Here is a 23,172-nt window from a genome sequence, read left to right on the forward strand (position 1 = left end):
TACCCATTATCCAGCACGCTGGGTCCAGAGATTAATTTTCCCTGCTTATCACTAATGCTCCAGCTACACTGACCCACAGGGGCTGTCCTCCCCTGCCCTCCTCCCGGCATGCACCCGTGTCAGCTGGAGGGGAAAGTGTGAGCCAGCCCTGGGCTGCATGGATTGCTGGAGCGCAGCCAGGCACTCGTCCCACTGTGCAGAGCTGCTGGCACTGTTCCCCATGCCCGTGACCAGAGTGCTGGGCTCAGACTGAGAGGTGCCTGCTGCTGTGCCAGGGCAGGAGTTGCTGCTCCTCACACTGGGCACTGCTCTGATCCGCTCCTTACCGAGGTCTGTGTGTGGGGCAAGGAAGGACCCTGCTCCTCCAAGGTAATCCCATTGCAGACACCTTCTCCCTGTGTCTTCAGAGGCCTGACTCTGCTGCTGGAAGCATGCAGGCGTTGGAATTGTGCCCTATTACTTTTTTTCTAAAGGTTATCCTGCGCCTCTGATCTGGACCCTGCTGCAGAGGGACACAACAGTGTCTCCTGGCATGCTACTGAGCAGCAGAGCCCCCATCCCCATGGGCAGGGAAAGTTGTGTGAGCCCATGCCCTGGCAGCAAGGACAGAGCCCTCTCCCTGCTGCACGTAGCGTGCGAGGCTGGGGTGCTGGGATCTGCCTTTCACATTCTCATGGTCCCCACATTCTCAGCAGCAGGATCAGCCCTGACCCCAGCGGGGGAGGCTGTGCTAACCGGGGCTCAAACGGAGCTGCTTCTCTGAGTGTAGTTACAAGTCATTAACAGCAAACGGGCTGCAATGACCCTTTTTTTGCAGCTGGGCTAGCCCCTCGGCCCAGATTTGTCGTGCTGATCTGCAGTCTCACGGAGGTGTGCGGCACTGCCTGCCTGTCCCCGCCGGGAAAGAAGGGCAGCCCTCGGCCAGAGGTTCCCCAAGTACTGATGGCAAAGTGAGGTTTGGGGGCACCCTGGGCTCTAGAGCCTGACACGTTTCTCCTCCTTTCTCCTGGTCTAGAGACCCAGGTGGTCTCGGGGTGTCCCTAAATCCCAGGGAGCCTGCAGTGCGGGGGAGCTGGTGGCAGAGCAGGGTAGGGGCTGCTGTACCTGCTCCGGCCCCCGTCCTGGTGGCTGAGCACCGCCTGTAACCCCTGAGGGCTGGAGCCCTGACCTGCCCGCAGCCTGGCTGGATGCCCCCCCGCTTCCCTCCCGGCAGAGGAGGCAGAGCGATCCCGGTCCCTACACCTTGGGGGTCCCCCGCAGCTGGGAGGGACCCAGGCAGGCTCCCGCTCCCCTTGAAGTGAGTACTCCCGCCCCGCATGCAAATGCACCCAAATGAAGGGGGCGTGGCGGCACCAAGCCCCTCCCACCTATAAGAGGGCGCTGCGGCGGGGATTGCAGCAGCCGCAGCTCCGCGCCGAGCCGAGCCCCGCCGCACCGAGCCGCCGGGAGAGCCCGGACCCCCAGCCGCAGCATGGTGAGTGCGGGCCGGGCGGTGGGGCAGCGGGCACGGCGGCGGGGCGGGGGGCGCCCGGCAGCCCCCCTGGAGCACCGGGCACGGCGGAGCCGCAGCGACGCGCCCCCTCCTTCCCCGCCGTGACCTTGGACAGCCCCACCGGCCCCTGTCCGGGGGGCAGCCGTGCCCCCCCGCCGCTTCTGCCCCCCCCCCGCCGCCGCTACCGGTCTTGGGGCGCCTGGGTCCCCCCGCCGCCGCAGCGGAGGGGGCGCTGAGGATGGAGGGGGGTGACCCCTCCGGTGTGGAACGGTGGCCGCGGACGGACGGGGACAGCTGCCGGGGGTGGAGGCACCAGCCGGGCACCGGGGGCCGGAGCTGGGCGCTCGGCGGAGCTCCCCCCCCCCGCGGCAAGCGGGCGCCCTGTCGGGGCGGGCGCGGGGGTCCCGTCCCTCCGGTCGGTCCCGTCCCGTCCCGTCCCCCGGGGGTCTGGTAGCGGCGGAGCGGGCCGGGGCCGCAGTCCAAACCGGGCAATCGCCTCCCTCGCCTGGGGCCGGGGCTATATTTAGCGGCTCGTGGCGGGGGGGGCACACCGGGCCGTGCCAGGAGGCGCAGCGCCCGGCCCGCTGCGGCACTGACCGGGCTCTGCCGGGGACCCTGCCCCGGGCCGGCCTTCCTCCCGGCCGGCTGAGGCTGCCCCGGCCCTCCTCACGGAGGAGGCAGGAGTCCTCGTTCTCCCCCAGCGCTGGACCGGGGCACAGACCCCATCGCGGCTCAGAGCGCTACGCAGTCAGGGAACGCAGGAGCGAGGAGCTCCGGGACCCCCAGGCTGAGTTGTGGTGTCCTGCCTGGGGGAGCGGGGGTGCCGGCAGTAGTGATGCGGGGATGCTAGGGCTAGCAGAGGAGGGATGCCGGGGTAGCGGAGCAGGTCTGCACCTGCAGGAAGGGAGCACAGGAGGCACACCCCCAGATCGCAGCCTGCTCCTCGGCGCTTCTGCCCACCTGAGTTTTGCAGCATGGGGTTGGGACTGCATAGCTCGAGGAGTCTCTGTACTGCCTCGCAGACTGCTGGGCTTCACAGACAGCCCTCCTCCGGCTGCCTCCCACTGCCCCCGCATTCCCAAGGCCCCTTGCCCCGGGAGGCTGAGTGCTAACCTGGCTCTGGAGCAGCAGGCAGAGGGGTTCCCCTTGCTGGCTGCACCTCATGGGTTAAGCATGTGTCTGCTCAGCCCAGCACCTTGCTGGGCTGCCCTGCATGGGGAAGGCACTGCGGCTGCTGGGGAGCCTGGCAGGGTGGCTGAGGCAGGGGAGTTGAGCCAGGCTCAGTTACCTGCACTGCTGGAGGACAGCCCTGGCCAGGGTCCGTGAGGCTGGTGGGTCCCAATGCCGGCTGAGTGGGAGGGACACCAGGGCTGGCTCCCGACCTGGCATGGTGCCTGTGCATGGCCAAGGGCAATGACAGCTGTGTGAGGACCCTTAGGGGCATGCGGGAGGCCACCCAAGGGAAAATGTGCTCCCTGGGGTCGCTGGCTAGGGCAGGTCCCATGCAGGTGGTTGTGGGGCACTGGCACCAGGCAGAGCCCTCCCTGGGATGGGCAGGACAGAGCTGTACCTGGGTCTGACCCTGCCTCCCCCTCCCCAGCGTGAGTGCATCTCCGTCCACGTCGGCCAAGCCGGCGTCCAGATGGGCAACACCTGCTGGGAGCTGTACTGCCTGGAGCACGGCATCCAGCCCGACGGGCAGATGCCCAGCGACAAAACCATCGGTGGAGGGGACGACTCTTTCACCACCTTCTTCTGCGAGACTGGGGCTGGGAAGCATGTCCCGCGGGCCATCTTCGTGGACCTGGAGCCCACCGTGATTGGTGAGTGCCGGAGTTTGCACAGTCTGGGGTGCAGCTCTGGGTGGGTAGCAAGCGGCTGGTGCTCGTGATCTGCCGGCAGTATCCTGCACCGGGTTCAACCCCAGGGCCTTCCGTTCCTCAGGAGAAGCCACAAACCGGAGCACCAGCTTTTGTTCCTGAAGTGTCCTAGAGGCAGCGGTGCCAGTAGTCTCTGCTACCACATGTGCATGAAGAGAAACCAGCCCAACCGGCACGGCAGCTCCCGCTGTGCCGCTGCACACTGTGGGCAGGCAGCTCTGGATGGGTGGGAGAAGCTGAGCTCCTGCCTAGGGAGGTGGCAGCCACCTCCCTCTGCTAGGGAAACCTGACGCCCGTGGTGGCCCTGCTGACGTGTGGGTCCTTGGCCGTGCCCCTGCAGGCGGAGCTGGGGCGAAAGATGGGTGCTCACACCCACTTGGCTGCTTGGCGGCCACTTTAAACCAACAGCCTCCACCAGGCTCAATCCTCCCCTGCTCCCTCCTAGATGAAGTTCGGGCTGGAATCTACCGCCAGCTCTTCCACCCCGAGCAGCTGATCACTGGCAAGGAGGATGCTGCCAACAACTACGCCCGCGGGCACTACACCATCGGCAAAGAGATCATCGACCAAGTGCTGGACAGGATCCGGAAGCTGGTAGGTGACCGCAGAGGGGGGACGTGTCCCCCTGGGCTGGGCTCCAGCATCACGCTGGGGGTGGGAGCACACTGCAAGCCCTGCTGTGCCCTGGGAGGGATCTGCAGCTGCCCATGGCTGGGCTGGACCAGGTCCTGAAGGACTTCTGAACAGTCAGACATTCACAAAGAAATCCATCTCAGAGCAATCTCATGTGTCTCTCTCTGCAGGCTGACCAGTGCACAGGCCTCCAGGGATTCCTCGTGTTTCACAGCTTTGGAGGTGGCACCGGCTCTGGATTCACCTCCTTGTTGATGGAGCGACTCTCCGTTGACTATGGCAAAAAGTCCAAGCTGGAGTTCTCCATCTACCCTGCACCACAGGTTTCCACGGCTGTGGTAGAGCCCTACAATTCCATTCTCACCACACACACCACACTGGAGCACTCGGACTGCGCCTTTATGGTGGACAATGAAGCCATCTACGACATCTGCCGCAGGAACCTGGACATCGAGCGCCCAACCTACACCAACTTGAACAGACTCATCAGCCAGATCGTCTCATCCATCACAGCATCGCTGCGGTTTGACGGGGCCCTGAACGTTGACCTGACCGAGTTCCAGACCAACTTGGTGCCCTACCCTCGCATCCACTTCCCCCTGGCCACCTATGCCCCTGTCATCTCCGCAGAGAAGGCCTATCACGAGCAGCTGTCGGTGGCCGAGATCACCAACTCCTGCTTTGAGCCAGCCAACCAGATGGTGAAGTGCGACCCTCGCCACGGCAAGTACATGGCCTGCTGCCTGCTGTACCGCGGGGACGTGGTGCCCAAGGACGTCAACGCTGCCATCGCCACCATCAAGACCAAGCGCAGCATCCAGTTTGTGGACTGGTGCCCCACGGGCTTCAAGGTGGGCATCAACTACCAGCCCCCCACGGTGGTGCCAGGGGGGGACCTGGCCAAGGTGCAGCGCGCCGTCTGCATGCTGAGCAACACCACGGCCATCGCCGAGGCCTGGGCTCGCCTGGACCACAAGTTCGACCTGATGTACGCCAAGCGAGCCTTTGTGCACTGGTACGTGGGCGAGGGCATGGAGGAAGGGGAGTTCTCCGAGGCGCGGGAAGACATGGCCGCTCTGGAGAAGGATTACGAGGAGGTGGGCCTGGACTCCTACGAGGATGAAGAGGAGGGCGAGGAGTAGAGAAGGGCCTGGCAAAAAGGACCGTGCTCCTTCCCCGTGTTAGCTGCAGAAACCCTTTGCAATAAACCATTTCAGAGCCTCTGTGTCTCCCACTAACCCCCCAGCTGTATCGGTTTCTTGCCAGGTCAGGTGTGTGGCGAGTGCTTCAGCTCTGCTGCTGGTGCTGCTATGCTTCCTCCCAGTGCTCTGCTCCAGCTCCGGCTTGCTCCCCACATAGGTAAGAGCCCCTAGGTCCGTCCGCTCCCTGGGACTGTGGCAGACATCCCGCCCACTCGCTGCTCCAGCCAGGGATGGGTACCGCTTCCTCATGTGGTATATGGCCCCATGGTATATGGCCCCGCATTGTATCCTGGAGCTCAGGGGAGCACATTTGGCCTAAGCAGGAAAAGATCAGCGGCTGCTGGGACTTCTCCCCATGTGCAGCCCGAGGGTGGGTGGGCTCATCTGGAAGGATAGTGGTGTAAGTAGTGGGAGCAGTCTGGCACCCCTGTCGCCACAGTGTGGGACAAGGGGCATGCCCGGCTCTGCGGTGCAGCGGGTGCACCTCGAAAGGGCATCCAGTGCGGCATGAACCCCCGCGGCCGCTTTACTGCTGTGTTGTGGTGAGAGGATTAAAGGAGGGGAACGCTCCCTGTGAAACTGCTTGTCTGCATCTCTTTTTTTATCCCCCCTCTGTGGGCAGCCCAACTGCTGCATGTCCCAGTAAGCCCATCCAGCCAAGGGTGCCAGCCGGGCTGGGGAGTGTCCCCAGTGCTGGGATGGTTGTGCTGTCCCCAGGCTCTGCTTGCCCCCACTGGAGCAGGGCTGCTGCCCCTACCTCCCAAGTTCTGGCAGCTCCCCAGCCTGGGCACCCACCTCCCTCTCCTTGGGCAGCTAAGAAGCAATGCCTGTACCCCTGCCACTGCCTGCCTGCCTGCGCTGTGTTGAGCCCCTTCCCGCAGTGCCCAGCCCTGGAGGCTCTGACAGCGGTGCCGGGCTCCAGCTGCGGAGTTGTCTGAACTCCCATCAGGAGCGCGCTGGGGCCAGGGATTAACTTTCCCTGCTTACTGCTCATGCTCCGGCTGTGCCGCCCCACAGGGGCTGTCCCCTGCTGCCCTTCCCCTCCAGCAACGCTTGGCTGCTCAACCCCAACAGCATGCCCCCCCCCCCCCCCCCCCCCGTGCCCCTGGTGGGACCCCCTCCCTGCAGACAGACACGCCACGCACACCTCTGCAAGAACATCTTTTATTCCAAACACAAGGCAACGTTGGCGCTGAGAGCAGCAGCGGAGCGGGCGCTGGGTCCCCCCACCTTGCTTCAGCACCGCACCGGGACCCGGACCGCAGCTCTGCCCTTGGTCAGGAGTGATCCTCCTGGGGTGCAGAGCTGTGGGGCCACGGCTGCCATCACCTGGGAGGTCCCACAGCATCCTCCTCTGCAACCCCTGGGGGGAGGCAGCGGCCGGTGAGGGCCCTGTGTTTAACAGCAGGTCACACGTCCACAGTTCTGGGGCACAGACCAAGTCCCAGGAAGCAGCATCCAGGGCACAGAACACTCCAAATCCAACACACCTCCGGCACAGAGCAGCAGCTCTCCCCCGAGTGCAGCAATCCCCTCTGCAATGGCTCCGCAGGGACGAGGGCAGCTGCTTTTACCCTGGCTTGTCCTCGGGGCGCATCGCCACCGCGGGGTGGGACAGGCTCAGATCTGCGTGGTGTCCTGTCCCGCTGGCACTGGTTGCAGCCCATCCAGCTGGTGGAGGATGTCACTTATGCTGGGTCGCTCCTGGGGGTTCAACGTCATCATGGAGGAGAGCAGGCGCTGCAAGGCAGCCGAGTACCTGGAGAAAAGATGGCGGGGGGGATGTTTCACGAGGCATACAGCACAGGGGCCTGCTCGGGAGCAGGGTCACCCTCCCCAGGCCCTCACCTGGTCGTGGGGGGCACGACAATGGGATTCTGCACCGCCAAAGCCACACTGTCACCCTTCTGGAAGACGGCGTCGTAAGGGCCCTCTCCAAACATCATGCAGTACAGCACGCAGCCTAGGGACTGGAGCATGGTGGGGGGGTCAGGGCAGCCCAGTGGCAGGGGGCCGGGGACCAGGGGGCTGGATCCTTACCCAGATATCTGTGCGCTCGTCTATGACGCACTGGCTTGGCACCGTGAAGAGCTCGGGGGCACGGTAGGAGATGGTGCAGCGCTGGGCAGCCCAGTCCTGCAGAGAGGAGGGTGAGGGTGGGGATGAAGGGCTCGGGGCAGTGACAGGCTGGTGGGCTGATGTCCCAGGGCACCCACCTGCACAGCCATGGCCTCCTGAGAGCTGTTGACTTCAATACGAGCTCGGTTCATGGAGCCCAGGTCCATCAGCACAGGCCGGTCATCCTCATCCAGCAGCACGTTGGTGGGCTTGAGGTCCCTGCAGGGATGGATGTCACTGATCGCCCACTGGGCCCCCTGCCAACCCCCCTGGCTGGGGCTGCTGGCCTCTCACCTGTGTGCGTAGCCCTTGCCATGGATGGCTTGCAGCCCGCTGCAGATGCCATGGAGGATGAGGAGGATCCGCTGCTCTGGCATGAAGGTCCCTTTCTCTCGCAGTGCTTCCACCTCGCGCCACAGGGTCCCTCCCTGGCAAACGCAAGCAGCTGGTCGCCACTGCCGCTCCTGGTGGCAAGGGGTTGGGGGCGGCCAGGGGAGCCCCCCTCACCTTCACATAGGGCAGGAGGAGCCAAGCTTCATGCTTGGCACCCTTCTCCACCATGCAGTGGGCCACCAGGCGCAGGATGTTGGGGTGGTCAAAGAGGCCATGCATTTCCACCTCGTGCAGGGCAGCCTGGCGGTCCTCCTTGTCATGGCACAGGATGCGCTTCAGGGCATAGAAGCGACCGTCCCGCAGCCCCTCCACCAGGTCCACATAGCTGAAGCCCCTGCGAGGAGCCGAGCATGGCGTGGGCTGGGTATCACACTGCTGCAGCACCCACATCAGGGCCCTGTGCCCAGCCTCAACTGTGAGGACCCAGGGGAGGGGGACAGAGGGCAGCGGGTGCCTGTACCCCTCTCCATCAAACCCCCCCAGGCATGTATGTTCCCCCCACTTTGGGGGCACCTGCCAGGCACCCAAAGCATTCCCCCCTCTGCATGAACAACCCCACTGGCCCAATCACCCTCACTCCCGTGGGTCCAAGCACCCACTCCTGGGTATGACCCTGCCCAGGACCCCTGCCACCCAGCATGAGACTTCTCCTCCATGCACATGCTCAAGCATCTCCCTGCTATGCTTAAGCATCTCCCCCATGTCCAAACACCGCCTGTGCTCAAGCATCTCCCCACCATGCCTGAGCATCTCACACCCCCAAGCACATCCCCCATGTTTGAGCATCCCCCTGTGCCCAAACATCCCCTATACCTGACCATCACCTCCATGCCCGAGCATCCCCTGCATGCACACGCACCCCTCATGCCCGAGCACCCCCCAGGCACAAGCACCCCCATGCCTGAGCGTCCCCTGCATGCACAAGCAGTCCCCCATGCCTGAGCATCCCCTGCATGCACAAGCACTCCCCAAGCCCGAGAACCCCCCCCAAGCACAAGCACCCACCATGCCCAAACACCCCCCCCATCCACAAGCACCCCGCATGCCTGAGCATCCCCCCATGCACAAGCACTCCCCAAGCCCGAGCACCCCCCCAGGCACAAGCACTCCCCATGCCCGAGCATCCCCCCGTGCCCGAACATCCCCTATACCTGAGCATCACCCCCGTGCCCGAGCATCCCCTCTGCCCCCGAGCCCAAACATCCCCTATGCCCGAGCATCCCCCCCCGTGCCCGAGCATCCCCCCCCATGCCCGAGCATCCCCATGCCCGAGCACCCCCCCATCCACAAGTCCACAAGCACCCCCCCAAGCCCGAGCACCCCCCCATCCACAAGCACCCCCGTCGCCCCAGCACCCCCCCATCCACAAGCACCCCCCCGCCCGAGCATCCCCCCCCCCGTGCCCGAGCCCCCCCTTATGCCCAAGCATCCCCCCGCGCCCGTGGACCCCCCACGCCCGAGCCCCCCCGCGCCCCGGCCCCCCTGCGGACCCCTCTGCCAAGCGGTGGAGCACGAGGTACCGCGCGCCCCCCAGGCTGACGGTGCCGCGGGAGCAGACGCACAGCGCCTGCCCCATCGCCCCCCCCCGCGTCATCGCCCGCCGCCGCGCGTCACCCATTGCGTCACCCGCCGCGTCACCCACCGGGCGGGGCGCTGCAGCCTCGGTCGGTCCGCGGTGCCGCCGCGGCGGGGATCCGAGGCTCCCTCCTCCGGAGCGGGCGGGCTGCGGGCGGGGGGAGGGGGGGGGGGCAGCGCCGAGCCCCGGGCTCGTCCCTCATTGTGACCGGCGTGGAACGCGGGTGACCGCGGCGGCGCGGCACCCCACGGTCCCCGGCAGCGAGCGGTGGCGGTGGTAGCGGCAGCCGGTCAGCCCCGCCGCTCCCCGGAGCTGGCCCCGGTGAGCCAAAGCCCTCGGCAGGTCGGGGGTGCAGGGGGCTGAGATGGCGAGGCTGCCCCCCCGGCAGGGCTCGTCCCCGAGGGCATCGCTCGCCCTGCGGCACTTCCCCGACACCCTTGTCACCAGCTCCGCCTGTCACCAGCCCTGTCACCGGGCTCCGGCCCTCGGGCCACGGTCGTTTTCCTTTCCTTCAGACCGCAGCAGCAGCATCCCCCGGCCCCGGGGCTATAACCAGGGTGTCCCATCACCACCCCTCTGGTGAAGCAAGCAGGCTGAGCTCCCTCGAAGGCATTTCTGTCTGGTGGTGACACTTCCACGAGGCTCCTTGCCCCCCTACTTGTGTCACCGGGGATGCGTCCGCCGGCTGGAGCTGGCTCAGGCGGTGGTAGCGCTGCCTGCACCCCGTGCCGGGTGGGCTTTGAGAGGGGTGATGCGCAGCTGGCCCGGGGACGGGGGACCAGAGCTGCTCACCCCCTATCCCACGTTTCCCTCCCCGCCAGCTGTGCTGCTGTTCCAGCTGCCTGCACTTAGGACCTGGAGGAAGCGCCTGGCGCTGGTGGAGAAGGATCATGTGATGGTGGCGTCCACGTCCCCCTTCGTCCCCAATCCCGGGCCTGCCGAGCGCCCGGAGAAGGATGGGGCTGCCCGCTCTCGCCCTGCTGCTGGTGGCCCGGCTCCTACACACGCAGGTTGGTTAGCAAACACGGGTGGAAAGTTTGGGAGAAGCGTGCGGGGCTGAGTTACAAAGGGTCTGCTGGGACAGTTCCGGGATCTGCCTTGCTTTTCTCCCCTGTCTCCCTGCTCTTCCTGCTATGGCTCCCTTCTGCTGCAGCCCATGTCCTGCCCCGGTGTTCCACTTGCACTCCCAGCTCCCTGTCTGCCCTCCCAGCACCCATCCCCAGCAGCACCCGCCCCCCAAAATGCCACCAGCTCAGCCACAGGGTGTTTGATGAGTGAGGGGGGCCATCAGGCGGTGCAAATGGCTGCCCTGCTGGTCTCTCCTGCTCTCCTGGGACAGCATGGTACCTGCCTTGTCCCTGCACCGAGGATGGGGAGGGTCCCCCCAGAGAGGGTCCCCCCCAGGAACCAGCCCCATCAGTCCCTGTCCCAGGAAGCGTGGGAGGGGGTGGCTGGGCTTGGGGAGGGTCTGCAGCCGACCCAGCACTGCCCCTTCCTGCAGGCCTCCCCCCCGGCGCGCTCCTTCCAGCTGGATTACGAGGAAGACTGTTTCCGCAAGGATGGTGCCCCTTTCCGCTACATCTCGGGCAGCATCCACTACGCCCGCGTCCCACGCCCCGCCTGGAGGGACCGGCTCCTCAAGATGTACATGAGCGGGCTCAGCGCCGTGCAGGTGTAAGCGATGGGGACAGCCCTGACGGCACACAGTCCACAGCTGCCGCGGCCCCTCAGGGTCTCTGGGGTCCCCAGAGTAGGGACAGAGGCAAGGGTGTTGTCTGATCACAGGGTGCAGGGACCAGCCCTTGCCCTGGGCTGACTGGGACCCCTAGGATGCCCCTGTGGGCACAAGCATGAGCCTGGGCTAGTCCCAGTCCAGTCCCAGTTGCCATCCTCGTCTTGGGCTGGAGGTCAGTTCCCGGGAGCAAAGGGACCAGCCTGTGGGATGGTTCCCCGACATGCCAGGGTGCTCTTAGGCCCCACGTGCTGATCTCCCCTCTCGCCCCAGCTACATCCCCTGGAACTACCATGAGCCGCTGCCGGGGGTTTATGACTTTGCTGGGGACCGGGACGTGGAAGCCTTCCTGGACTTGACAGCCGAGCTGGGGCTTCTGGTGATCCTGCGGCCGGGACCCTACATCTGTGCGGAGTGGGAGATGGTGAGCCTTAGCCTGGCACAGAGGGGTGACGGGTGGTCTGGGAAGGGCACAGCGGGGTTGGCCCTTCTGGCTGGCACACTGACTGTGGTGCCATGCCAGCCATGCCCAGGCTGCCGCCCCGTGGGGCACGCACTGCTCCAGTGCCAAGCATTAGCATTGTGCTGGCTGGGTTTCGGCTGTGTGCCAGCCCGGGCTGCTGAGTGGTTTCTCTGCCTCCCTCTCTGCTGTGTGTTTTTCTCCAGGGTGGCCTACCCTCCTGGCTGCTGTGGAAACCAGACATCATCCTGCGCTCCTCTGACCCCGGTGAGCCTCGTCACAGGGCTCTGGCCACCATGTCCTTACAGCCTGGTGCCAGTCCCAGCATGCCTGTCTCTCTCCACACACCTACCCAGCCCTGCATGTAGGGTCTCTCCCATCCTCTTCTCCATCTTCTGGGAGCCCCGTAGTTTGTCCTCCACCTCTGCTTCCCCATCGCGCTCAGCCCTGCCCTGTCTGCTCCATCCTCCTCTTAGCAGGGCTGGCTATGGGTGGGCTGGGGTGGGTGCTGCAGCCAGGCTGAGCTGCCCTCTGCCACCCAGCCTACCTGGCAGCCGTGGACTCCTGGCTCCATGTCCTGCTTCCCAAGATCAAGCCACGGCTATACCAGCACGGAGGGAACATCATCAGTGTGCAGGTAGCGTGCTGTGGGACCTAGCCCCCTGCTCTGCCCTGGGTCATCCTCGGATGTGCCCCAAAAAGCCACCTGTACCCTGTACGCAATGATCTCATCCGGCACAGCTCTTAGATAAATCCCTCCTGACCTCTGGACCTGGGTTTAAATCCAAGGGCTGGGACTCTGGGGTACCCATCATCACCCCAGTTGTGGTTTGAGGGACACTGGCAGAGCTGGGCATTGTGGACGGTCTGGAAGGTCATTCTCAGGACCCACCTGGGGGCTGTCATGAACATCTGATGATGTTGGGAGGGAAGGGGGGAGCTGGGTGCTCGTCCCAGTGGGCGGTGGGACCTGGCTGCAGCCCTGCCATGTCCATGCTGGGTGCTGGCCCCTGCCCTGCTCGCAGGTGGAGAACGAATATGGGAGCTACTACGCCTGCGACTATGGGTACCTGCGGCACCTGCTGGGCTCCTTTCGGGCGCTGCTAGGAAGCGAGGTGCTGCTCTTCACCACCGATGGCACACGGGCAGAGGAGCTGCGCTGCGGCACGCTGCAGGGCCTCTACGCCACCGTCGACTTTGGGCCAGGTACCCCTATGGGGGAGGAGGAGGAGAAGGCGTGGGGGTCGCTGCTCCGTCCTGCTCCAACCTCCCTCCCTTGCTCCACCTCTGCAGGTTCCAATGTGACGGAGGCATTTGGTGCCCAGCGCCAGGTCGAGCCGAAGGGGCCCCTGGTGAGCTTGGCACAGGGACCATGGGAGGGGATGACCCACAATGGCTTTGGGGAGGCAGATGGGTTGGGGGGGGATGAGGCAAGGAGGAGTGCCAGGGCCAGGCTGCAGGAGAGCAGGGGGGGATGTGGCTCACAGAGGGGTGCCAGGAGCCCCAGCTCCGGGCAGGTGACTGTCCCTTGTTCCCCCAGGTGAACTCCGAGTACTACACGGGCTGGCTGGACTACTGGGGGGAAGCACACGCCAGCACCAGCTCTGTGCGGGTGGCCCGGGGGCTGGAGGACATGCTGCAGCTGGGAGCCAGCGTCAACATGCAAGTAGTCGGCTGGCAGGGGACACAGCCTGAGGGCGGCGATGCCCTCCCCTCTGCCAGCATCGGAGCAGTGGGAGCAGGCATCACTGCTCGCCTGAGTCCTGCAGGGCTTGGGCAGGGGGAGGCAGGCAGGGCTGGGACTGCGGGTGCAGCAGGGAGGGGGCAGTGCCTGGTGAGCCCCTGCTGGGTCTGTGGGGTGCTGACGGGGGTCCCTGGGGTGTCCCGTAGGTACATGTTCCACGGGGGGACGAACTTTGCCTACTGGAGCGGTGAGTAGGGCCCTGCTCTAGGGAGAGGGGGCACATTGCGGGGATAGGGGGCTTTCCTTGGCCATCCCTGAGGAGCCTGCTTCAGGCTCCTGTTCTGTCCCTGGGGACAGCATGGGCTGACACATACCCAAGGGCCCCTGCGCCCAAGCTTGTCTCCCCCTGGGGACTCCTTTTGTCCCCCAGCAGGGGCTTCCAGTTCTGGGTCATGCCCCTCCCATTGCATTGCAGCCAGCCTGGTGCTGGGTTCCATGCCATGGGCTCTGCCAGAGCCCCTTCCTCCAGCTCCCATCGCTTCCCTGGCCAGGTGCTGACTTCAAGGACCAGTACAAACCAGTGACCACCAGCTACGACTACGATGCCCCCCTCTCGGAGGCAGGAGACCCCACCGAGAAGCTGTTTGCCATCCGCACGGTCATCAGCAAGGTGCTGAGTCTGGCAGGAAGAGGGGGACAGCACTGGGCATCACTGCCTGTGCCAGGGAAGTGGGGACACAGGGACCTGGCAGGGCAGGGGACATCTCCCTGCTCACCCTGGGGGGCAGCTGACAGTTTGCTGTTCAGTTCCAGCCCCTGCCAGTCGGTCCGATGCCACCTGCCACCCCCAAGTATGCCTATGGCTGGGTGGCCCTGCGGAAGGTGAGTGCCTGCCCCGAGGGCTGTGCTGTCCCTGCCCAGCACTGCCTGGCTGCACAGAGCCCATCCCTCTCTTTGTAGTATGCCGACCTCCTGGATGTCTTGGATGTGCTGTGCCCCTCTGAGCCCATCCAGAGCCAGTTCCCCCTCACCTTTGAGGCCATAAAGCAGGTGAGGGGCTGGATGCAGTGCTGGGGGAGATGTTCCTAGGCTTGCCTGCCCTGCCTTGGCTCGGGAGTGGAGGAGCAGGGCTTGTCTCCAGGCCCATTTCCCTTTCTGTGCCACTCTGCTGTGTCCTGCAGGTCCATGGCTTTGTGCTGTACCGCACACAGCTGCCCCGGGATGTCCTGGACCCAGCCACACTGGGCGCTCCTCCCCACAGCATCTGTGACCGTGGCTATGTGATGCTGCAGAAGGTGAGGCTATGGGGGCACAGCCATCCCTGGCCCGGCCTCTTGGTGGGTTGTAGGATCTACTGGCAGCAGGGCCATGCCCTGCCAGGGTCTCGGGGACAGCCAGGGTGCTGAGAGCCACACTGAGCCCTTGTGGGGTAGCCCTCTGGCCTGAACTTGTCCCCTCTGGGGGCAGAGGGCAGCCCTGGGCTGGTTCTGGGAGAGCAGGCACCAAGATGCAATGCTGGCAGGCTGCCGGCAGCGACTGGGGCAGTGGGATCCAGGGACAGAGCAGCAGTGCTGACCCTGTGGCTGCAGGAGTACCATGGGACGCTGGAGCGGGACGGGCAGACAGCACTGCACGTGACGGGCAGTACTGGGGACACCCTGGATGTGCTCCTGGAGAACATGGGCAGGATCAGCTTCGGGGCCAACATCAGTGACTTCAAGGTGAGATGAGAGGGGGCCCTGGGACTCTGGAGGAGATGGCCTGGGCACCTGTGTGGCCAAACACGCCCCTCTCCTGCCACCCGCAACAGACCCCAGCCATGATGCAGCCACCCCTAGACCTGCTCCCTGGTTAATCTCACACCATCCCCTCCCCTGGTCCTGGCAAACCCACCAGGACCACAATAAGGCCATGAGATTGGCACCCATCTCAGTTACACTGCCATGGCAGCCAGGGCCATGCAGCCTCTCTGAGGGGATCCCATCCTACCACGACTGCTGTGAGGGGAATGTGCCCTGGGGAAGCCAACCATCCTCCTGCCTGTGGCAGATCCTGCTGCCTCATTTTGCCTGCTGCTCCATCTCAGGGCTTGCTGGGGAACCTCTCCTTGGACTCCAGGCCTCTCAGGAACTGGCTGATCTATCCCCTGGCCATAGACACTGCCGTCCAGCAGGGCTGGCCCCATGCTGCCCCGCCGAAATCAAGCAGTGGGGGCAGAGCAGGGCCAGCCTTCTACACTGGGAGCTTTGAGACCCCTGGCATCGCCTGGGACACCTTCGTGAAGTTCCCAGGTTGGAGCAAGGTAAGGCGGTACATAGCTGGGAGAGGGAGTGAGGGTGGAGAGTCGCACAGTTCAGTCCCATCTCCCTCTTCCAGGGCCAGCTGTGGATAAATGGCTTCAACCTGGGCCGGTACTGGCCTCTCCGTGGACCCCAGCAGACCCTCTTTGTGCCCGGCTCAGTACTGCACGTTGGCCGCCCCAACAACATCACAGTGCTGGAGCTGGAGGGGGCACCCTCTACCCCTCTCTTGCTCTTCCTTGACCGACCCCTTTTCAACAGGACCCTCAGCCGCAGCACTGCAGCCACAGAATAAACACAGGGCTGCCAGGCACCGGCATCGCCTCTCGCTGGGGATGCAGAGATGGCAGGGGGCTGGTGAAGCACAGGGGCAAGCGGAGGGTCTGCAGGGCCCTAGGAAAGCAGCACAAGTCCTGGCATGGACATCCAGAGCTCCTGCCCTCCTCTGGGGCCAGGCAGGGTCTGTGCTAAGGACAAAGGGGCCCAGGATTGAGCTTGTTTTGCATATTAATACCACACTCATCCCAACAGTTCCAGTGCTCATGCTGACTCTCCCCCCACCTAGGGGGTCAAGGCACCTCTTTATTGACATTGCAGGCAGAGGAGGTAGTTGCTAACATGATACAGCTGAGACACTGATGGCATCAAGAAGCAGGCAAAGCACAGCCTAGAGGGTGCCCACAGGCGTGCCTGCAGGTAGCTCAGAGCTGCAGGGGCCGGTTATGTCAGGCTCTGTCCCACTGCCATGGGCAGCGGCCTACAAGGTAGCCATGAGAAAAGCTGGCAGCAGGACCCCTGGCTGGAGCCAGGCCACAAACCAGTCCTGGCACATCACCCACTAGCACATGGGGACCTCTCAGTTGTAATGTCCCCAGAGTCACCTCCCAGAGTGACATTCTTGCCCAGAGCCTTGCCAGAGTTGCCCCAGAGAGCGACATGGCCAGCTCAGTCCCTCTCACCAGTGCTGCTCCACAGGCTCTCCCTCGCTGCACAGCCAGTGCTCAGCCGTGTCTCCACCACACTGGTCCTTGGCAGGTGGTAGCAGTCCCCAGCCTTACGTGTGGCCAGCCTGGGCCCGGCGGTGGGTTTGCAGGCAGGCCGTGGAGCAGAAGGAGAAGTCAAGGTAATGGAAAGGGATTCGGCCCAGCAGGGACTCTCCACAATGCCAGCAGCGGCTGCAGGAAAAAGCAGAGGTGGCCCTGAGCGAAGGGGACACTTGCAAGAGGGTTAGAGGATTCGCTGCCTGGGCTGTGACACAAGACACCAGAAGCATGGGGGAGCTGGTGCTCCTCTGGTCCTACAGGGCTGATGTGATCACCCAGCAGCCCGGCAAGGACATGCTCCCTGGAGGTGATGCTGCCTGGGAGCGTGGTGTGAGGGCATGTTGAGGCAGGCTGAACATGGGGGAATTTGGTCCCATATGGGGTTATAAAGCCCCTGCCCAGAGCAGCAGAGGCAGGGCTGGCTGCCCACAAGCCTGTGGGGTGGCATAGGGAAGGGACATGGGATGTGGGTTCAGGGACAGGGGCGCAGGAGTGGCTGGGGGTTGGCTTGCTGTAGATCTGGCTGCAAGTAGACCAAGTCGTTCTTTGCAAAATATTTCAGGGGGGCAGGGCAAGAGAGGGAGAAAGCTTTTACACAGGCACTACTGGGAATCGAGCGGACAGGAATAGCTTTAGACTGGAAATAAGAACTAGAGCAAGAAGGGCAGGGAACAGCTGTGCTTACGTGGGAGAGTTTGTATGCGGAGCCGTGCTGCCGGGGCTATTACCTGATGTTGGCAAGAGTTGTGCCAGCGTCCTGCCGCTGCGCAGCCAGCCTCTGCTCGGCAGCCAGCGCCCTCTGGGGAACAGAGAGACAGCTTAGCCCCCCCCAGCTCCTGTGCCCAGAGCCCACCACATTGGCACTGCCCCAGCCAGGCTGGATCCCCTTCCCCGTGCACGGCCTCACCTTCTCCCTGTCGGACAGGGCTGCGAACCGCTGCTTCTCTCCCTGTTCCTGTTCCCAGCGCTGCCTCTCCTCCCGCTGCGCCTGCTCCCGCTGCTTCCGCTGGGCTTTCTGTGCCCGCTTCTTCTCTAGCTTTTTGGCCTCCATCTCCTGTGTCAGGGGCCCTGGCACCTGGGGGCAGAGGGCAGTCAGCATCTCCCACTGAGCCAAGGGCAATGGCACGAGTGGGCGAGGGGCGCTTTGCTCTGGGGTCCCCCAGCCCCTGGAAGGCGAGGGCAGAGGGCAGGCACCCACCTTGGCACGGCTGTAGTCGTACTTGTCTGGATGGTCCACCATGAACTTGCGGAAGGTGTTGCGGGTTGGTTTGTCAGCAGAGACGCAGTAGGGGGTTCTGTCCTGCCTGTCTCTGCAAGACAAGGATGACCAGCTCACCCTGCTGCCTTACTGCCTACATCCCACTGGGCTGTGAGCCCAGCAACTTCCCGGGGATGTCCAATGGGTATTGCAGGCCAGGGTATCGCAGCCAAGGAGAGGAAAGTTGCTTCTCCCTACACCAGAATCCCCCAAATTGTCCCCTTCTTGCATCTCAAATGCCCTGCAAAGGGTGGTCTCATCCCTAACCTCTGAAATGTCTACCAATAAACCTGGGAGCACTTTGGGGCAGTGCTTGCCTGCTGCTGTGCCAGACCAGGCAGGCAGAGAGAATGGTGGTTCAGCTCTTAGGCCTCCCGTAACAAACCCAGACATCTTGGCTGGAAGAGACCAACCCTGGCTGTCCCAGGACAAAGCTGGCACCAGTCTCCCGTGGCTGAGACAGGAGGGAGCTGCTGGGCTCCTACAGCAGGGGCTGTGCTTGTCAACCGCTGGGCACCCTGTGGCCATACCTGAGGGCAGGGTCCGCCCCTGCCTCTAGCAGCAAGCGCACAGCCTCAGCCTTCCCTGCCTGTGCTGCCACATGAAGCAGGGTGCAGCCACGCTCATCCATGGGCTGGTTGAGCAGGGAGCGGGGCATATCCAGGGGCTGTGTGCCCTCCCCATCCTCGCTGTCCTCTGGCAGGCCCCCACTCTCTGGCACACCCAGGAGGTGCCGCAGCATCCCCACATCCCCCGTTTTGCAGGCAGTGAACAGGGCATCACGGAGCTGGGTCTGAGGGTCTCCTGTGAGGGAAGAACAGGAGGGGAGTCTGATGGCTCCCTGGGCAGAGCAGTGCTCTGGTCTGATTATGAAACACATACGGCGCAGTTAAAGTATTGTCCTGCTAGCTGGATTTGAGCACTGCAGGATCTCCAGCACCTTCAGAGTCTGTGACAACGTGCCATGGCATTGCTGGGCACTGCTGGCAGCAGCCAAGCCCTCTCCTGAGATGAGACCCACTCCAATCTCCCCAATGCACCTGGCTTAGCCAGGTGCTGCCTGCCCCCCCAGAGCCAGCAACTGCTCTGAACACACAGCGCCCTTGAAGGCATGTGGCTGCACTACAGCCATCCCACACCCAGCTGGTCTGGGCACCTGTGTGACAATGTGCTCTTCACCCTGCTGCAAAGCCACCAGCAAATGGGGCGGGCATCCACCCGTCCCAGCTCTGGACCCCACTTACTATTGCCCCAGGGAAGGGGCTCAGTCTCAGCTTCCTCCTGCAGCTCCATCACCAGCTTCAGGCCAGGCTGCCCACACTGGGTACCATGGCACCCTGTCTCTTCGGCACAGGGCCCTGCACAGGGAACACATGGTGAGGAAGAGGGCCAGGGTCAGCCTGCACCCCAGCCGTGGCAGTCCCTTCCCCAGTGCCTTCCTACACTGTCCCTGGCCAGTTCTTCCCCTTCACCTTTCTCCACCTTCTTGTCCCGCTTTTTCCTCCTTTTGCGGTTTCGCTTGGGCATCACTTCAAACTCCCGGAGGTCCAAGGTCCCTAGTGTCACTTCCACAGTCTCCAGTTCCCCTGCAAGGCTTTCCTCTTCTTCTTCTTCCTCCTCTGGTGCTGAGGGGGGTGATAAGACAGGGGCTGAGGGCCCCCACACAACACAAATCACTCAGGGCTCTCAGCCAAGCACACCCTGTCCTTCTCCTGCCCAGCACAAGGCCACGCGCTACAGATCCCCACTGTGGTGCCAGACCCTATCACGGGGCTGTAAATCTGGTCCTGCGCCATAACATCAGCCACCCTTGCTTGCTCCATGGCTCAACTCACCACTTGCATCCTCCTGCGGGGGATCTACCTCTGCTTTCTGCCGCCTCTTCTGCCAGCCTTTCCGGGGGGACCTAATGATGTCCTCCAGTGGCGTGTCCTTCCCTGGGCAGCAAGGGTGCTCCTGTCATTGCCTGGGGACAGGGAGCGCCCCATGTCTCCAGGAATTGAGGGTCGGAGAGCCGGCACCTCAACCCCATAGGGCAGCATCCCCTAACGCACATGGGATTACACGAGGGACCATGTCACCCCACCTGCTCTGACCCACAGGCACTGGGTCACCAGGGCTGGGCCGACTCACCATACACCTGCAGGCTGGCCAGTGTGGCGTGGACTCGCAGCACCTCCTGCAGGGTGGCCCTGCGGGTGCTGAGGGGGATATGGCAGATGCGAGGGTCACCCCGGGAAAGGGCCGGGTTCCTGCTGCCAAAGAGTAGAGCACGGTTGTGGCGTGGGGCCCGGAGAAATATGCGCTGAGCTTCCTTCAGGTGCTGGGCCCAGGCTGCCAGCAGGTCCCGAACATCCTGGGGAGGAAGGGGAGGCACCACAGAGTCCTGAGCGCACCATGTGGGCACTGGCAGATCTGGAGCAGGGACGGACCCAAAACAGAGCAGCCTCAATTGGGCCCTGACCCTCTTCCAGAGCTCACACCCTACCCATGCCCTTCAGCAGTGGTGCAGTACCACCCCACAGAGCCAGCCACGACCACATCTCCCTGCCGAGAGCCCAGTGCTGTGGTGCATCCTCACCTTGAGCAGTGCGGCCTCATTATAACGCCGCAGGGAGGCTCCAGCTGACCTGGGTGCTGATCCTGGGGTCTTGGCATCCCGTAGGCCCTGGGCTGTGCCCTGCCGGGCTCGCACCGTGTAGTGGTGGAAGGTCTTGTGCTCCTGCACCTGGGGGCTGCAGAGAGGGGCAGACATGAGCAACGAGGCCCCATGCATGGAGAGGTGGAGAGCTGGTGCTCCTGGGACCCCAGAGGTCTTGTGGCTTGCCCCTGGAGCCCTAAAGATTAATACTTCTCTTGCAGCGCAACTGGGCTTAACCGACTCTCAAGCAAAGACTAGGAGCTGGAGATGCCCAGGGTAAGCACTGCGATGGAGGAGTAGGGAGGGGACGGCCATCCAATGCCTAGCCCCACTCGTCCTTGCCCAGAGAGGCAACCCCAGGTCTGTCCCCCTGGACTCACCCACGAAACACAGCTCCTGCGAAGTGCCCGCCGCCCATCATTAGCACAACCCAGCACGTGCTCGCACCAAGGCTCTGCAGCGATGCCGTCAGGTTCGCTGGCTCCTCACTGCCACCCTGAGACAGAGACACCCCTGCTAGCACCCACAGGATCACCTTGTTACCTCTTGCTGTTCCCTGGGACAGAGACCAGCCCCTCTGCTAGCACCAGAAGCAGGTTTCTGGGAGCACCCTGGAGCCAAAAAACAGGCCACCAGCAAGCCTGGGGAGCTGACCTGGTATCAGAGACCACCCCTCCCACCATGGGATGTGAGGGACTGTCAGGCAGACATCTCCACATCAGTGCCTTCTCTGAGGTCTCTCTCACAACAAGTTGGGCTGTGACTTGCCTTCCCAATGCCCAGCACGCAGCGGTAGGCGGAGATGAGCTGGCCCTTCGCATTGCGGAGCAGCACCTTGTGGGATCGGGGAACCAGAGGGGTTATGGGACTGTCGCTGGTAGAGGGCAGCAACTCCGATTCACTGCTTGCATCAGAGCTCTCTGAGTCAGACCCTGAGATGCTGGAAATGTCACCTACAAGAGAAGGAAAATGGAGCAGAGCAAACATTAACCAACAGTTTCCCCAAAACTTTGCAGGTGGCTCCAAGGGCCAGCTCACAACCCCAGAAATGTCCTGTCTGATACCCTACATATCACAGAGGGGCTGTGGGCTGGGAGATAGGCATTTGGGGCTCTGGATCCCCAGGTATGCATAGGCATGGCTCAGATAGAATACTCCTTTCTTCCCATAATAAGCCATCAGGGCTCAGAAGCAGTGCTGAACCCCCAGGAGACCCCCCAGAGGCAGAATAAAGGGACCCTGAGCAGCAGGGACAGTCAGGGGCTTCATCCTTGGACAGAACAGACCCATCAAGATAGCTGATGGCCTCTGAGCTCTGCTGGGGGCCACCCCGTTCCTCACCTGCACGGGTCTTCTCCTCAAACACTTCTACTGGCAGTATCGGGCGCCCCAGGAGTCGCTGCTTCAAGTTGAAGCGGTGCCAGTCAAGACGGTAGTGCTCAGTCTGTGGAGGAAAGAGATATGAGCTGGCAGGCTCTTGGTGGTCCATGGAAACCTCTGCCACCAAAGGCCCCAAGCTGCCAGACCCCAAGGGCTAAACTGATGCTGGGACCCTGCAGTGATCCTGACTGGAAGACTGTGATACATTAAGGAGTTAGCCATGTAACAGTTAACCTGAACAGGCACAGGCCTGTGCTGCACGTACCATTTACCTCCAGTAAATAACATTTTAAGTGATAACAGGCAGGCTCTGAGTGCCAGATCCCAACAGGATGTGGGCAGCAGAGCTCTGGAAAGCAGCCAGTGCTGGGCTGCACTGCAGCAGGACCCTGCCAGCCATACCAGCCTCACTCCTACCTCACGCTGACTGCTCGGTCCCACTCACCTGCTCCTCCCGGCTGCCGAACACCTGCCCGCAGGTCGAACAGCACATCCGCTCCGGCACCTCGGGGACTCCATGGGCCTTCTCCTTGCTGCTGGCACCTGTGGGTTTCTCTGGAAGAAGAAGGGAGGGCTGTGCACAGGCAGCTCCCCAGGCTGTACTGCAAAGAGCAGGGCCTATTCTCAGTCACCCAAAGAGCCCTGTGGCTGTAGAAGGAGCTTCGGGGACATTGGGGTGCCTCTAAGGAAAGCCCATTTACCCACCCGCCAGGCAGCTCCCGTGGCCAAGCTCCAGGGCAGCCACCCAAGCTGTGTTGGGGACAGGGCTCCTCCTTCGTGGCTTGGGGCTGGCAGACATGAGCTTGGCCAAATACTACACCTGCCCCCCCGCGCTGTCCCCGCAGAGCCCCACGCACCGTGGCTCACTGGTGCCGGCTCGGCGGCCCACCCATCCGCAGCAGCTCCGGTGACGAGGGTCAGCCCGTGCAGGAGGACGTGGTCCTGGGCGGCCTCGAAAACCGACCTGCTCTCCGGGGCCGGCATCGCTCCTGCTCCCAGCAGAAAAAACAGGGCCTGAGCGACGGGCCTGACCGGGGGGGGGGGCCGGCGGGAACCGGCCGCGGGTGACCGGACGGGCCCCCGCCCCTCCCCGAGGTCCCTCTCCCCGCCTGCCCCGGGAGCCCCCGGGGTTCCCGCCCCCGGGGCCACCCCCCTCCCCCCGCCCGAGCCCTCCCGCGGCCGCTGCCCCCGTGATGCCCTCCCCGTCCAGCCGTTACCCCCCCGACTCCCCCCCCCCACCGCCCCTCGCCGGTAACGGGGGGCGCGCGCCCCGTCACTCACGTGTGGCCGCTGCCGCCCGACCCGGAAGCGCCCCTCAGCTCCCACACGTCACATCCTCCCTCCCTACGGACCGCCGCTAGGCTCAGCCCGGCCTCCCGC

At 63.8% G+C, this 23,172-nt stretch overlaps 4 protein-coding genes across 6 annotated transcripts; 2 read left to right on the forward strand and 2 right to left on the reverse strand.

Annotated features, from left to right (window-relative positions):
- Window positions 1-1,336: 1,336 nt before the first annotated feature.
- Window positions 1,337-5,243, forward strand: LOC142031345 (tubulin alpha-5 chain). Its single transcript, XM_075028619.1, has 4 exons — window positions 1,337-1,474; window positions 3,093-3,315; window positions 3,818-3,966; window positions 4,176-5,243. The coding sequence occupies exons 1-4, from the start codon at window positions 1,472-1,474 to the stop codon at window positions 5,145-5,147; spliced, it is 1,347 nt and encodes a 448-aa protein (XP_074884720.1). The 5' UTR covers window positions 1,337-1,471; the 3' UTR covers window positions 5,148-5,243.
- A 1,119-nt stretch (window positions 5,244-6,362) lies between these two features.
- STK16 (serine/threonine kinase 16) lies at window positions 6,363-9,460 on the reverse strand. Its single transcript, XM_075028624.1, has 7 exons — window positions 9,209-9,460; window positions 7,833-8,052; window positions 7,620-7,753; window positions 7,424-7,544; window positions 7,248-7,343; window positions 7,056-7,177; window positions 6,363-6,966 (listed from the first exon to the last, which is right to left on the reverse strand). Exons 1-7 carry the CDS (start codon window positions 9,334-9,336, stop codon window positions 6,828-6,830), a joined length of 960 nt encoding a protein of 319 aa, XP_074884725.1. The 5' UTR covers window positions 9,337-9,460; the 3' UTR covers window positions 6,363-6,827.
- Window positions 9,461-9,868: 408 nt separating this feature from the next.
- Window positions 9,869-15,981, forward strand: GLB1L (galactosidase beta 1 like). The gene is given in 17 exon segments (XM_075028623.1): window positions 9,869-10,249; window positions 10,251-10,304; window positions 10,796-10,968; window positions 11,300-11,450; window positions 11,693-11,753; window positions 12,029-12,123; window positions 12,512-12,692; window positions 12,780-12,838; window positions 13,027-13,148; window positions 13,377-13,417; window positions 13,722-13,840; window positions 13,978-14,052; window positions 14,131-14,220; window positions 14,352-14,465; window positions 14,760-14,891; window positions 15,257-15,472; window positions 15,547-15,981. Coding segments are annotated over 17 exon segments (2,106 nt in total). The 5' UTR covers window positions 9,869-10,045; the 3' UTR covers window positions 15,766-15,981.
- ANKZF1 (ankyrin repeat and zinc finger peptidyl tRNA hydrolase 1) lies at window positions 12,571-23,131 on the reverse strand. 3 transcript variants are annotated; one of them, XR_012650491.1, is made up of 17 exons: window positions 23,074-23,131; window positions 22,650-22,781; window positions 22,238-22,347; window positions 21,754-21,856; window positions 21,181-21,365; window positions 20,793-20,908; window positions 20,353-20,506; window positions 19,905-20,127; window positions 19,607-19,708; window positions 19,244-19,420; window positions 19,016-19,129; window positions 18,302-18,575; window positions 17,712-17,823; window positions 17,421-17,588; window positions 17,242-17,312; window positions 16,430-16,645; window positions 12,571-12,698 (listed from the first exon to the last, which is right to left on the reverse strand). XR_012650491.1 is itself a non-coding variant. In XM_075028622.1 (16 exons), exons 2-16 carry the CDS (start codon window positions 22,774-22,776, stop codon window positions 16,525-16,527), a joined length of 2,133 nt encoding a protein of 710 aa, XP_074884723.1. In that variant the 5' UTR covers window positions 22,777-22,781; window positions 23,074-23,131; the 3' UTR covers window positions 16,003-16,524. The 3 variants fall into 3 exon arrangements, 2 of the variants coding, with proteins under 2 accessions (XP_074884723.1, XP_074884722.1); XM_075028622.1 differs by lacking the exon at window positions 12,571-12,698 and having other exon boundaries at window positions 16,003-16,645; window positions 19,244-19,396; XM_075028621.1 differs by lacking the exon at window positions 12,571-12,698 and having other exon boundaries at window positions 16,003-16,645.
- Between the last annotated feature and the right edge of the window lie 41 nt (window positions 23,132-23,172).

This window comes from Buteo buteo, chromosome 5 (genome assembly GCF_964188355.1).
Source record: "Buteo buteo chromosome 5, bButBut1.hap1.1, whole genome shotgun sequence".
Classification (NCBI taxonomy): domain Eukaryota; kingdom Metazoa; phylum Chordata; class Aves; order Accipitriformes; family Accipitridae; genus Buteo; species Buteo buteo.

Coding starts and splice junctions, on each gene's coding strand:
- LOC142031345 (XM_075028619.1), top strand. Junction 3,316..3,817: donor CCTGGAGCCCACCGTGATTG/GTGAGTGCCGGA, acceptor GCTCCCTCCTAG/ATGAAGTTCGGGCTGGAATC. Junction 3,967..4,175: donor TGGACAGGATCCGGAAGCTG/GTAGGTGACCGC, acceptor CTCTCTCTGCAG/GCTGACCAGTGCACAGGCCT.
- STK16 (XM_075028624.1), bottom strand. CDS start 9,336: ATGGGTGACGCGCGGCGGCGGGCGATGACGCGGGGGGGGGCGATGGGG. Junction 7,754..7,832: donor TCCTCCTGCCCTATGTGAAG/GTGAGGGGGGCT, acceptor TGCGTTTGCCAG/GGAGGGACCCTGTGGCGCGA. Junction 7,344..7,423: donor AGGAGGCCATGGCTGTGCAG/GTGGGTGCCCTG, acceptor TCCTCTCTGCAG/GACTGGGCTGCCCAGCGCTG.
- ANKZF1 (XM_075028621.1), bottom strand. CDS start 22,776: ATGCCGGCCCCGGAGAGCAGGTCGGTTTTCGAGGCCGCCCAGGACCAC. Junction 20,909..21,180: donor GCGTGCTGGGCATTGGGAAG/GCAAGTCACAGC, acceptor TCTCTGTCTCAG/GGTGGCAGTGAGGAGCCAGC. Junction 17,313..17,420: donor CCCTGTCCGACAGGGAGAAG/GTGAGGCCGTGC, acceptor TCTGTTCCCCAG/AGGGCGCTGGCTGCCGAGCA.